General features: G+C 43.7%; 1 protein-coding gene across 1 annotated transcript in view; it reads right to left on the bottom strand.

Moving 5' to 3' along the window:
• Window positions 1–6,915, bottom strand: part of LOC122931611 (coiled-coil domain-containing protein 17-like) — a 45,090-nt gene extending 38,175 nt beyond the window's left edge. The window contains exons 1-2 of the mRNA XM_044285689.1: window positions 6,607–6,915; window positions 2,369–2,488 (exon numbers count right to left, since the gene is read on the bottom strand). Of these exons, the coding sequence (XP_044141624.1) occupies window positions 2,369–2,488; window positions 6,607–6,741 (255 nt within the window). The 5' untranslated portion in view covers window positions 6,742–6,915. The remainder of the gene's footprint in view (window positions 1–2,368; window positions 2,489–6,606) is intronic.
• Between the last annotated feature and the right edge of the window lie 8,233 nt (window positions 6,916–15,148).

Below are 15,148 nucleotides of genomic sequence, written 5' to 3'. Positions count from 1 at the left end.
TTTCAAGATACAGATATACCTTTTATTTGTTACCTATATACCATTATATAACTAGAGTAGATACTATCGGTATAGTGTGGATACATATATATAGAAAATATAACTTTCACTTTTGTTGATTTGATTGACTTTATCGCCTTGATGTCTTCCCAGAATTTATTATCTGTGGTGGCACTGTGTATTGCTCTCGGCCTGGCTCCCCATGTATCAGCTTATGCAATGGCTTTGTATTGGCGTCCCACGTGTTGAAGCTTGTAGCTTACCCTCCGATGCAGCTTGCTGTTTATTGATAATACCGGGGTCTGTAGCTAGTGATTTTGTTCTGCTCTCATATATTGCAGCTGTAATAATGCCGGGGATGTCTTTTTGGATAAGTAGTTACACCACACGTGTTTCGGAGCTGCTGGCTCCTTCTTCAGTGGCTCATACATGTAATCCATTTTCCTCTACTATTTATACCAAGTTCTTGGGTGGGACAAAACTTCTCTATAAGATCCAGCTAAAAAGTTTCTATTCACAATACGTCTTATTGATGGCTATTGTGGGTGCACGTCCCCTCTGACTCCTTCCACCCAAGGTGTCTGTAAATAACTTGTATCAATAATGTGGAGACAGCACACCAAAGACGGCATATAGCTTAAATTCAATATTTATTTCACCAGTGGTACAATCTCAGAGTGCATTTATGGCGCGCCATGGAATTCTGACACCCGGTCTTTCCAGCTTGATAAAGGGCACCAAACTGGGCTCGAAACGTCGCAATAAGCCATAAATGCACTCTGAGATTGTACCACTGGTGAAAAAAATATTGAATTGAAGCTATATGCCGTCTTTGGTGTGCTGTCTCCACATTATTGATCCAGCTAAAAGGTGGCATGGATCTTGCTAACTTATATCAAGTGTCAACATAGCGAGCAACAAGGCATTAAGACATACCATTAATCTTGATATATCAAGATATGTTGTTTATGGAGACATATTTTTTGATAAACCCATATTTAAATAACATAGAACAAAAATATGCTACAAAAAATGCACTTGCATTTTCAATGCGTTTTCTATGTATTTTTTTCAAAAATACACAGATTCTTTGTTTTTTGACCTTGGAGACCTATAATAATTTATTTTTGATCTCAGGGACATGTGGGTAGATGTTTTTTATTCACACATTGTTCTTAAGAGTATACACTCACCTAAAGAATTATTAGGAATACCTGTTCTATTTCTCATTAATGCGACTATCTAGTCAACCAATCACATGGCAGTTGCTTCAATGCATGTAGGGTTGTGGTCCTGGTCAAGACAATCTCCTGAACTCCAAACTGAATGTCAGAATGGGAAAGAAAGGTGGGCTACAACAGCAGAAGACCCTACCAGGTACCACTCATCTCCACTACAAATAGGAAAAAGAGGCTACAATTTGCACAAGCTCACCAAAATTGGACTGTTGAAAACTGGAAAAATGTTGCCTGGTCTGATGAGTCTCGATTTCTGTTGAGACATTCAAATGGTAGAGTCCAAATTTGGCGTAAACAGAATGATAACATGTATCCATCATGCCTTGTTACCACCGTGCAGGCTGGTGGTGGTGGTGTAATGGTGTGGGGGATGTTTATTGGGCACACTTTAGGCCCCTTAGTGCCAATTGGCCATCGTTTAAATGCCACGGGCTACCTGAGCATTGTTTCTGACCATGTCCATCCCTTCATGACCACCATGTACCCATCCTCTGATGGCTACTTCCAGCAGGATAATGCACCATGTCACAAAGCTCGAATCATTTCAAATTGGTTTCTTGAACATGACAATGAGTTCACTGTACTAAAATTGCCTCCACAGTCACCAGATCTCAACCCAATAGAGCATCTTTGGGATGTGGTGGAACGGGAGCTTCGTGCCCTGGATGTGCATCCCTCAAATCTCCATCAACTGCAAGATGCTATCCTATCAATATGGGCCAACATTTCTAAAGAATGCTATCAGCACCTTGTTGAATCAATGCCACGTAGAATTAAGGCAGTTCTGAAGGCAAAAGGGGGTCCAACCCCGCATTAGTATGGTGTTCCTAATAATTCTTTAGGTGAGTGTATATCTTAGTTTTTATTTAATTTTTTCTTACATGCTTTTCTTTCTTACTATAATAGAACACATATAACTCCTTGTTTGAGATCGCAGTTCTTTTTTTTGTTTCCATAGCATTTATGGAAACAAAAAAAGAACAGCAATATCGAACAAGTTAAGGTTGCAATGAAAACGCAAATTAAGGTCAAGTCTATAGCAATACAGCATATGATTCTGAAAAGAAGAAAGTTTGAAAATATTGTCTTTGGATTTTATTGGGTTTAGTACTGGGTTCGTCTGTCCATACCTTTACTAAATCAGTCTTCTCCTCAGTAGAGTACATGTCATTATGATCATTTATCTTCTTCGCTTGATGATGCGCCAAATGGTCATCTTTATTTCGCCTAGAGTTTTTCAGACGGGCAACCTAATTTACAGAAACATAAACATGTGAAAATATAACATTTTAACAGCATTAATCACACCTGCCATGAAAATGTGATAGGTGAAGGATGCTTAAAGAACAGGTAAATCCCATTCACAGGTATCACTCAGATTCAAATAGAGAATGATAGTACATGCATAGGTACAGCTGTTCAACCCTTTTACATGGGCCGAAGATTGGAAAAAAAAATTGGGGATTTGTATAAATGTTCATTCACAATGGTTGTCTTGTGTGAAGTTGTCACCAATCTCTCGACAAACGAGCAAATGCTCATTGGACATATAAAATCATGAGGCACTTTGCGCCGTGTAGACAGTGATGTGCTGCCCAGGAACAATGAATATGTATGGGGATGAATAATCGCAGTAACAATTGCTCATCCCCATACAGAGAGTATACTTGCTGTATATAAATGCAGTTGGATTGCGTCTCAACAATTGGGCAATGATTAGTTTGTTCCCAATCATTGTCCTGTGCATCAGAACATGAAAAAATGCCCTAAATTCTTTCTGCTTTAGCAGCAAATTGTCACATAGTGTCACATATGGAAAAGGGATAGCTCCAACCTCTACAATCAGCAGTGCCAAGCGGCAAATCCAAACAGGTAATTTACTTGGTAGATAATTGTTAATGCATCTACTTTGAGTTCACTATTAAAATGTTGCCTCTGTAGGACTTCTGCAGAAATAACACACTGTCATTACAAAATTCTGGGCATACATGTATTAAGGAAAAGCTTTTTTCAAGGCTTACAGGTGTTCTCTACCAGACATGAGAAAAGGATTAGACCACTGGGGTGATGTTGCCAGCTCCTCGCTAACAGGAATTGGAATACCCTCATTCTCAACGGGGTTTACAAATGTCATTATTCCGATGTTGAGAACTCATTATGTACCCAACCAGTGGCAGAGAGGAGGACTTGGGTGGCCCCCTGGGGCATCGCCCAATGGGAAACTTCACTGTAGAGTCTATGGCCAATCCACCCCTGACCGCTGCTATTACATGCATGGGGGGAAGCGATTGTTAATGCCATCGCTGGTCCCCATACTGACTTGTTGTTTGCTGGCAGCAGATCGTGATTACACAGCAAGTGATGATTTTTAAGCCTGCTCAAAAATCTGGATTGCCCAATGAACGAGCGTTTGCTTGTTTATCGGGTAATCAGTGGCAGTATTACTTTTCCAGATCATCCCTAACGAAAGTTTCCTACGAATGCTTGTTAGCGATGATCTGGCTGACTATCGGTCAGTCTAATACAGCCTTTTGTTGTATTTCAAATGTCATTTGCAAGAAGTAGTGTTTTACAAAGAATGCTATATTTGCTTTAATATGGTGCCATGTTTTTCTTAGCGTAAGGCCAAATTCAAATTTGTCTATTGAAACATTTTCCAGGTTTTTCATATTCATGGTCATCAATATGAGAATGAGGGACAGGTCATCAATATGAGAATGATGGGGGTTTGACTCCTGACACCCCTGCCAATTATTGTATCAAGAGACCACTACACTCTGTGTGTCAGTTATACAGATAGTTTTGTCTGCATATACCTCAGTAGATATGTTAATATTGTGTTAAGCTTTTTACCAGAATCCATATTAAGGACCTATATTTTTTAGGCTCTATTGACATCTATGGGTTGAATACGGCATCTGTAGGAGCATGCTGGATATAGAAATGGAATATGGAGAAATGTCACCATATAGAGAAATGTGTGAAAGATGGGTAAATACACTGAATAACTCCTGAGCATTTCATTGGCTCTGTATTCAGGATACACTCCATATAACCAGAATACGGTATGACAGGCCTAAAGGACATTATTGATGCTAAGAATATTACCTACAACCTAATTTGCACCTAGCAGTCTACTTGTGGGTGTTATTTAATAACTATAAATCTTGCTATTTTATGACTATTGATAGGGCAGTTATTAATAAGCACCAGTAAGCAGTATAGAGTAAGGACCAGTAAGAAGTATAGAGTAAGGACCAGTAAGAAGTATAGAGTAAGCACCAGTAAGACGTATACAGTAAGCACCAATGAAAAGTATACAGTATGCAGAATAGAGTAAGGACCAGTGAAAAAGTATAGAGTAAGCACCAGCAAGAAATATAGAGTAAGCACCAGAAAGAAGTATAGAGTAAGCACCAGAAAGAAGTATAGAGTAAGCACCAGAAAGAAGTACTGTATAGAGTAAGCACCAGAAAGAAGTATAGAGTAAGCACCAGAAAGAAGTACTGTATAGAGTAAGCACCAGAAAGAAGTATAGAGTAAGCACCAGCAAGAAATATAGAGTAAGCACCAGAAAGAAGTACAGAGTAAGCACCAGAAAGAAGTATAGAGTAAGCACCAGAAAGAAGTACTGTATAGAGTAAGCACCTGAAAGAAGTATAGAGTAAGCACCAGAAAGAAATATAGAGTAAGCACCAGAAAGAAGTATAGAGTAAGCACCAGAAAGAAGTACTGTATAGAGTAAGCACCAGAAAGAAGTATACCATCTGTAACACCAGTAAAAAGTTTACAGTAACAACATTAAGAAGTATATAGTAACACCAGTAAGAAGTATATAGTAACACCAGTAAGAAGTATATAGTAAGCACCAATAGAAAGTATAGAGTATATAAGCAACAGTAAGAAGTATAAAGTAAGCACCAGTGAAAGGTATAGACTAATTAGGCTATTTTCACACTTGCGGCAGTGTGATCCGGCAGGCAGTTCCGTTGTCGGAACTGCCCGCCGGATCCGCCGATCTGCCGCTGACTGAAAGCATTAGTGAGACAGATACGGATCCGTCTCACAAATGAATTGCAAGGACGGATCCGTCTCTCCGCTTGTCATGCGGACAGATGAATCCGTCTTGTATATTTTTTCACATTTTTACCAGTCTGCGCATGCGCAGGCCGGAAGGACGGATCCAGCATTAGCATTCAGTATTTTTCGCCGGAGATTAAACCGTAGCATGCTACGGTTTTATCTTTTGCCTGATCAGTCAAAACTACTGAACTGAAGACATCCTGATGCAAACTGAACGGATTGCTCTCCATTCAGAATGCATGGGGATATGCCTGATCAGTTCTTTTCCGGTATAGAGCCCCTGTGACGGAACTCTATGCCGGAAAAGAAAAAACGCTACTGTGATAGTACCCTAACCATTAGTAAGAAGTATAAAGTAAGCACCAGTAAAAAGTACAAAATAATCACCAGTAAGAATTATAGAGTAAGCCCAGTAAGAAGTATACAGTAACACCAATAATTTGAAGAAAACAGAAGTATTGAGCAGCTCTCACCTGCCAGGGATTCCACTGGTATAGCACGGAACAGCTCCTTCACCCGAATCAGGAGAAATACGGAAGTATAGAAGAAAAGAGATTTTGTCCAGCTTGTAGTTGTGGTAATCCAAGGCTTCTTTATTGAAAATTCTGTATAAAATCCAGGTACAGAAAGCAGAGTCTACATGTTTCGGACACAATGCAATCTTAGCCCTTACTCATGATGAGTAAGGGCTAAGATTGCATTGTGCCCGAAACATGTAGACTCTGCTTTCTGTACCTGGATTTTATACAGAATTTTCAATAAAGAAGCCTTGGATTACCACAACTACAAGCTGGACAAAATCTCTTTTCTTCTAGTAACACCAATAAGTATACAGTAAAACAGGTAAGAAGTAAAATAATCACCGGTAAGAAGTACAGTATACAATAACACCATAAAGAAGTATACAATAACACCATGAAGAAGTATACAGTAATACCGGTAAGAGTTATACAGTAACATTAGTAAGAAGTATACAGTAACACCAGTAAGAAGTGTACAGTAATACCAGTAAGAAGTATACAGTAATACCAGTAAGAAGTGTACAGTAATACCAGTAGGTAGCATAGTATACAGTAATACCAGTAAGAAGTATACAGTAACACCAGTAAGAAGTATACAGTAACACCAGTAAGAAGTATACAGTGCTGTTGTCTTAGTTTCCTTGATGAACATGTACTTCACCAGACTAGTAACAAGCGCAGGTACTTAGGAGGATTTTCTACAGTATGTATTCTAAAGATCTATCACTAATAGAAGGAACACAAAGTGCAGGATGAACACTTACCATGTCCTGCGGTGTCCGTGTTTCTCTCACTCTGCCAACGTCTCCGCCAATACAGAACTTTTCTCTGTGCTTTTGTTGCAATAACAAAGACTTGAAAGTCATTTTGCAACTTGGGCACCGAAACATGTCTGTCATCTTGGCAATTCAGTTAAAAGTATTTTTTAAGGTTAAATATGGCATTCCCCTTACGCTCTCATATGTTGAAGTACTGCATGTTTGTATTAAATAATATCAAGTGAAAAGACTTGAAATATATCCCTATAGAAATTAGGACTCAATTAGATCATATCGTTTGCTTGCTGTGGTTCCCCAGCTCCTGGGCTTTGCTGACCCCTCCCCACTGTTGTAACAATGAGAGCTGGATGGCAACCTGTGTTTGTGTATAACCTCTCTCATCTTATCACCACACCACAGCTACAGATATGAAAGGCTTGAGAGCAGCACCTAGAGGCAGGATTAGAAATTGCATAGTGGAACACCTTAGGAGGAACAGATAACTTGAGAGGTCTCAGCTCTTGATACCTTCTAATGGCTAACTGAAAAGATTATAACATATAGCAAGCTCTCAAACTACTGAGGTCTCTTCATCAGGCATGGCATAAAACAATATCAGATGTCATATATTTATACACCGAAGGACATAGGAACAGGGTGGTAAACGAGACTAGTGATGTAAAACAGAACTGCCAATATGAGGAGATGAGGACTGTTGTATTAGTAAATATTAGAGCAGTTCATAGAGAAGAACTGTGAAAGTTTACATGTTAACCAACTTTTCACACAACTTTGCATAAATCAATAGTACAAGCAACCATAAAAAACTTTGTAATATATCTTATCGGAGAGAAATGCCGAGTTCTCCGGTTATCAGCTGTTTGCTCCCCCCATCCTTCCCCTAAATGCTTTTCTCTATGAAAATTCTCTTGAAGCCAACCATCTTGCCTGGCCTTGTCTCATCACTCATGCACCATAGCTTCGCCTATAGGCACATACACAGTGCTCCCCTGATTCTCAACAGGGCTGAAACTGCTTGTACTCCACGTGCGTGATGATGCTAAATTCCACGTGGAATGAAAGGGCCTCATCACTGCATCATCGATATATGTGCAGTACAGGCAACTTTGCATGTTCTGCATCAGGAATGGGTTAAACATTCACTATTTATGGAGAAATGCCAGTGAGGTTCATGGCCACTTCAGGCAGCACTCAGCACTCTCACAGGACTAGAGGAGGCACACCTAAATTCTTAGACAAAATCAGCTGTATGAACTAGGCCTAACTGTTCTCTGATTAAGGGCGCATTCACACGAACGTGTTTTGGTTCCACTTCCGAGCCGAATGTTTTGCGGCCCGGATGCAGACCCATTCACTTTAATGAGGCTGCATCCGTTGCTCCATTCCATGGCCCCGCAAAAATCATGTCCTATTCTTGTCCGTCTTACAGACAACAATAGGCATTTCTATAATGGGCCGCCTGTTCTGTTCCGAAAATTGCAGAAGGCATACGGGTTTTATCTGTTTTGCGGATCCGCAATTTGCAATGTTTAAGGCTGTCTGTAAATGTTGCGTACTGGCAGTAATATCCGCATTATGGATCACCGCTAATTGCTAGGCCGGATCTGTACTTTTTGGGCTGCATTTGTACATGCTGTTTAAGTACGGCACAGGGCCACTTATCTTCTACAGTATACAGTACAGACCAAAAGTTTGGACACACCTTCTCATTCAAAGAGTTTTCTTTATTTTCATGACTATTAAAATTGTAGATTCACACTGAAGGCATCAAAACTATGAATTAACACATGTGGAATTATATACATAACAAAAAAGTGTGAAACAACAGAAAATATGTCAGTCATATTCTAGGTTCTTCAAAGTAGCCACCTTTTGCTTTGATTACTGCTTTGCACACTCTTGGCATTCTCTTGATGAGCTTCAACAGGTAGTCACCTGAAATGGTCTTCCAACAGTCTTGAAGGAGTTCCCAGAGATGCTTAGCACTTGTTGGAACTTTTGCCTTCACTCTGCGGTCCAGCTCACCCCAAACCATCTCGATTGGGTTCAGGTCGGTGACTGTGGAGGCCAGGTCATCTGGCGCAGCACCCCATCACTCTCCTTCATGGTCAAATAGCCCTTACACAGCCTGGAGGTGTGTTTGGGATCATTGTCCTGTTGAAAAATAAATGATGGTCCAACTAAACGCAAACCGGATGGAATAGCATGCCGCTGCAAGATGCTGTGGTAGCCATGCTGGTTCAGTATGCCTTCAATTTTGAATAAATCCCCAACAGTGTCACCAGCAAAGCACCCCCACACCATCACACCTCCTCCTCCATGTCTCACGGTGGGAACTAGGCATGTAGAGTCCATCCGTTCACCTTTTCTGCGTCGCACAAAGACACGGTGGTTAGAAACAAAGATCTCAAATTTGGACTCATCAGACCAAAGCACAGATTTCCACTGGTCTAATGTCCATTCCTTGTGTTCTTTAGCCCAAACAAGTCTCTTCTGTTTGTTGCCTGTCCTTAGCAGTGGTTTCCTAGCAGATATTTTACCATGAAGGCCTGATTCACACAGTCTCCTCTTAACAGTTGTTCTAGAGATGTGTCTGCTGCTAGAACTCTGTGTGGCATTGACCTGGTCTCTAATCTGAGCTGCTGTTAACCTGCGATTTCTGAGGCTGGTGACTCGGATGAACTTATCCTCCGCAGCAGAGGTGACTCTTGGTCTTCCTTTCCTGGGGCGGTCCGCATGTGAGCCAGTTTCTTTGTAGCGCTTGATGGTTTTTGTGACTGCACTTGAGGACACTTTCAAAGTTTTCCCAATTTTTTCGGACTGACTGACCTTCATTTCTTAAAGTAATGATGGCCACTCGTTTTTCTTTACTTAGCTGCTTTTTTCTTGCCATAATACAAATTCTAACAGTTTATTCAGTAGGACTATCAACTATGTATCCACCTGACTTCTCCACAATGCAACTGATGGTCCCAACCCCATTTATAAGGCAAGAAATCCCACTTATTAAACCTGACAGGGCACACCTGTGAAGTGAAAACCATTTCAGGTGACTACCTCTTGAAGCTCATCAAGGGAATGCCAAGAGTGTGCAAAGCAGTAATCAAAGCAAAAGGTGGCTACTTTGAAGAACCTAGAATATGACATATTTTCAGTTGTTTCACACTTTTTTGTTATGTATATAATTCCACATGTGTTAATTCATAGTTTTGATGCCTTCAGTGTGAATCTACAATTTTCATAGTCATGAAAATAAAGAAAACTGTGTGTCCAAACTTTTGGTCTGTACTGTATACACTGAGCAAAAATATAAACGCAACACTTTTGGTTTTGCTCCCATTTTGCATGAGCTGAACTCAAAGATCTGAAACATTTATTACATACACAAAAGACCCATTAGTCTCAAATATTGTTCACTCACAAATCTAAATCTGTGTTAGTGAGCACTTCTCCTTTTGCTGAGATAATCAATCCCACCTCACAGGTGTGGCATATCAAGGTGCTGATTAGACAGCATGAATATTGCACAGGTGTTCCTTAGACTTCCCACAATAAAAGGCCACGCTGAAATGTGCAGTTTGATCACACAGCACAATGCCTCAGATGTCGCCACATTTCAGGGAGAGTGCAATTGGCATGCTGACTGCAGGAATGTCTACCAGAGCTGTTGCCCGTGCAATGAATGTTCATTTCTCTACAATAAGCCATCTCCAAAGGCGTTTCAGAGAATTTGGCAGTACATCTAACTGGCCTCACAACCGCAGACCATGTGTAACCACACCAGCCCAGGACCTCCAATTCCAGCATGTTCACCACCATTATCGTCTGAGACCAACCACCCGGACAGCTGCAGCAACAATCGGTTTGTATAACCAAAGAATTTTGCACAAACTGTCAGAAAGCATCTCAGGGAAACTCATCTGCATGCTCGTCGTCCTCATCGGGGTCTGGACCTGACTGCAGTTTATCATCGTAACCGACTTGAGTGGGCAAATGCTCACATTCAATGGAATCTGGCACGTTGGAGAGGCGTTCTGTACACGGACGAACACGGCGAAAAAGTGGTCCATGCTGGTTGTCCTCAGCAGGATCTGGACATACAGCAGCAGGTAAATGGTAACACTGGAGTATAAGGCCTAAGCATAGCTCAACCAAACTCAGCAGGATCAGGACATACAGCAGCAGGTAAATGGTAACACTAGAGTATAAGGCCTACCAGGGGCGGACTGACAACTCATGGGCATTAGAGTATGGGGTGACAGGAGGAGGGGGAAGCAGGGTCACTAGTGAGGTGACAGGAGGAGGGAGCAGGGTCTCTAGTGGGGTGACAGGAGGAGGGGGAGCAGAGTCACTAGTGGGATGACAGGAGGAGAAGAGAGCAGGGTAACTAGTGGGGTGACAGGAGGAGGGGGGAGCAAAGAACTGTGAGACTGGACAGAACCATGATTGGGGGAGGGGGGAATCATTTACTTGGAAGACTGACAGGCCGGGATTTTCACTGCTACAACAACACGGCCGGGGAGGGGGTTCATAGGCCCAGGGTCAGCTTTTCTCTCAGACCAGTCCAGTCACATGAGTCCGCGGCTCCCCCTTAATACAGCCACTTCCGGGAGCCGGCCCTTCCTCTTTCCATCTCTAGAAAGCTTTACCTGCCTGACCTGTATCGCCAATACCCAACCAATAACAAAGTTCCTTGCTGTAAGGAGCTTTGTTATTGGTTATTTCAGGCACAGGCAGCATCGCTGTGCTGCCCGTGCCATTCATAGCGCTCACTGCGCTGATGAATGTGAGGGACTTTTTCCAGGGAGTAAAATTTATTATTTAGTAAAAGCAGTGGCATGCCTAGCTTTTTTGGCATCTGGGGCGGGTCCTTTCTCTGCCCCCCCCCCCCCCCCAATACTTAGAAATAAATCGTACCCCTATTCACAGTAGTATTGCCCTCATTGTACAACCTTCACAGTAGTTTTGCACAGATGTGTTCCCCCTAACAGTCATTATGCCCACATTGTGTCCCCTTAAAGTACTTATCCCTTCATTGTGCCCCATTCATAGTAGTTATGCCCTCGTTGTGCCACTCTCACAGTAGTTATGCCCTCTCTGTGGCCCTTTCACAGTAGTAATGCCCTATCTGTACCCCTTCACAGTTGTAATGCCCTCTTTGTGCCCCCCTCACAGTAATAATCCCCGTTGTGCCTCCTTCACAGTAATAATGCCCATTGTGCCCCTTTAACAGTAATAATGCCCATTGTGCCCCTTTAAGAGTACTGCCCATTGTGCCCCCTTCATAGTAATAATGCCCATTGTGCCCCCTTCACAGTAATAATGGCCATTGTGCCCCTTTACAGTAATAATGCCATCTGTGTCCTCTCTATAGTAGAAATCCCCATTGTGCCCCCATAATAGTAGTAATACCCTCTGTGCTAGTAATGCCCATTGTGCCCCCTTTACAGTAATAATGTCCTCTGTGCCCCCTCCATAGTAGAAATGCCCATTGTGTCCCCTTCACATTAGCAATGCCCTCTGTGCCCCCCCAGAGTAGAAATGCCTATTGTGCCCTCTCCATAGTAGAAATGCCCATTGTGCCCCTTTACATTAGCAATGCCATTGTGCCCCCTCCAAAGAAGAAATGCCCATTGTGCCCCCTCCAGAGTAAAAATGCCCATTGTACCCCCTTCACATTAGCACTGCCCATTGTGCCCCCTCCAGAGTAGAAATGCCCATTGTGTCCCCTTCACATTAGCAATGACCAGTGTGCCCCCTCTTTGTTAAAAAACAAACATAGTAACTACTGACCTTGTCCAGTTCCTGAAGCTCACATCCTCTCTCCCCTGCAGGCACAGATCGCTCTGCAGCACTGTGTGGGCGGAGCTTATGCAGACTCCTGGGCTTCAAGCTTCGTCCACACAGGCTGGCAGCACAATCTGTGCCTGCAGGCTGAATGGTGGAGGGGGGAGAAAAGGTTTCCTGGTCTACCATTCAGAGCACCGGCCTGAAGGAGGGGAGGAGCACGGGGAGCTGAGCGGTGAGTAACAGGACCCAGCTACCCGCGCTCCAGCAATCAGCGCTTCCATCTGTATTCATGGAAGCGCTCATTGCTTCTGGCACCACCATGAGAGCCGGCACCCGGGGCAGACTCACCCCCATGCCCCCCCTTAGTATGCCATTGAGTAATAGTTATTGCGGCCTCTGGCTGCAGGAGTGAGTGGGCCCCCTAGTGGCCGCGGGCCCTCGGTGCATGCCTGAGTTCCCGAATGGTCAGTCCGCCCCTGAGGCCTACACATAGCTCGACCAAACTCAGCAGGACCAGGACATACAGCAGCAGGTAAATGGTTACATTGGAGTATAAGGCCTACACATAGCTCGACCAAACTCAGCAGGATCAGAACATACAGCAGCTGGTAAATGGTAACGCTGGAGTATAAGGCCTACATATAGCTCGATCAAACTTAGCAGGATCAGGACATACAGCAGCAGGTAAATGGTAATGCTGGAGTATAAAGCCTATACATAGCTCGACCAAACTCAGCAGGATCAGGACATACAGCAACAGGTAAATGGTAATGCTGTAGTATAAGGCCGACACATAACTCAGCAGGATCAGGACAGACAGCAGCAGCATGTAAAGCTAACAGTGGAGTATAAGGCCTACACATTACTCAGCATGATCAGGAAAGACAGCAGCACCAGCAGCAGCAGGTACATGGTAACTGTCGACTATAAGGCCTACACATAGCTCGGCCTAACTCAGCAGTAACAGATAGCAGTAGGTTCTATGTTTGCAGCAGTAATGTGTTCCCACCAATGGGCCCCCACTAGACCGGGTCAACACCAAAAATAAACTTAGACACCCCTGACAGCTGTAGGTTCTATGTTTGCAGCAGGAATGGGCCCCCACCAGACCGGGGCAGCACAAAAAAAAACTTAGACACTCTTGACAGCAGCAGGTTCTTAGTCTAGAGCAGGAATGTGCTCCCATGCATACAAAATTTTTCCTTTGACAATTTTTTTTTCAAAGTTATTTTAAGTTTGTAAAGCCCACAATAAATTTATATAAAATTAGCTCCACACGCCGCCCACACTGGTCTGCTCTCAGTTTCCATATCAGCCACATTGAGTCTGGAAAAGAACACTGCGGTAACGCAGCCTGCCGCTCTGTGTGCTGATTCCTCCAAGCCAGAGGGCAGCAGGACTGGTGGGGTTTAGCAGCCGCTCGCTTATCCTCCTTTTGTATGTGAGGAGGCATGGGTACCGCCGCTCGTCCCACCCAAATATGATCAGCGCCGCACAGACGCTGTGCTCCGGCCATCGGCAGCACCCAGCCGTCCTCTGCCTGTCTGAGCACAGAAGCTAGTGAGGAGCCAGCTTGCCTCGGCCCGGGTCTGGAAGTGTCCCCGGCTCTGCTGCCGGGATCAATTCCCTCCCCTCGGTGATGACGGCTGCTAGCAGGGTGCTCGGTGGCTGCCTCCAGTGCGCAGCCTGGATCATTGATCGCAGGTCAGGCTGCTGAATAAGCCTTTAGCTGCAATGCTTGGCTACACACGGGGACCCCTGAACCAAGAAGTCACCGCCGGTCCAGGACGCATTCATTTTGATAAATGTCAGTCTGTTGTCCTGCTGCAGTTTGGACAGGGAGGCGGTGGCTGTTGGGGAGCGTCGGAAGTGGCTGTCAATGCTCCGTACCCTTTGCACGATGTCGCTTAACCTTAGGTATGTGCGTAGGAACCTCTGTACCACAAGGTTGAGGACATGTGCCATGCAGGGCACGTGTGTTAGACTGCCAGCATGGAGGTTCTTGTGGAGGCGAGACAGGCACTGGAGAGAGTTTAGTGCTGTGGCCAGAAACATCACTGCCCTTTGGAGATCCTGAATCCCTCATGTTGCGTTGCATGCAGCAAGAGAGGCAAAAAAAGCGGGAATAGACTGTGAAAGAACTTACAAAATTATAGCTCTAAAGATCAGCATAAGTAAGTGGTAGGCACTGACCTCACCCTGCACATATCCTTTCAGGTGTACAGCGCACATGCGCCCTACTTACATCTTGCCTTCTTTATCTTCCTATAAACATTACACAATCATAGTATTACATAGAATTAATGCTAGTATTTCACCTTTCAAAAATTATAGTAATTCTACATTTTTAGGTGTTATGCAAAATAGTGCATTTATAAATGTTATGTGTAACTGGTGTAACTGTATAAGGCTCTGTTCACATCTGTGTCATTACTTCTGTTAAGGCCCCATTCACACGTCCGCAAAAGGGTCCGCACCTGTTCCGCAATTTTGCGGAACAGATGTGGACCCATTCATTCTCTATGGGCCCAGACGTGAAGCGGAGAGCACACTATGTGCTCTCTGCTTCCGCATTTACGGAGCGCGGCCCCGAACTTCTGGGTTTCGGCCCCGAACTTCCGGTCCGCAGCTCCGCAAAAGATAGAACATGTCCTATTCTTGACCGCAGCTGCGGACAAGAATAGGCATTTCTATAGCGGGTGCCGGCCAGGTGTGTTGCAGGTCCGCAACACACCAC

This window comes from Bufo gargarizans, chromosome 1 (genome assembly GCF_014858855.1).
Source record: "Bufo gargarizans isolate SCDJY-AF-19 chromosome 1, ASM1485885v1, whole genome shotgun sequence".
Classification (NCBI taxonomy): domain Eukaryota; kingdom Metazoa; phylum Chordata; class Amphibia; order Anura; family Bufonidae; genus Bufo; species Bufo gargarizans.
The sequence above is the reverse complement of the archived record's forward strand: the minus strand, read 5'-3'. Positions and strand labels throughout refer to the sequence as shown.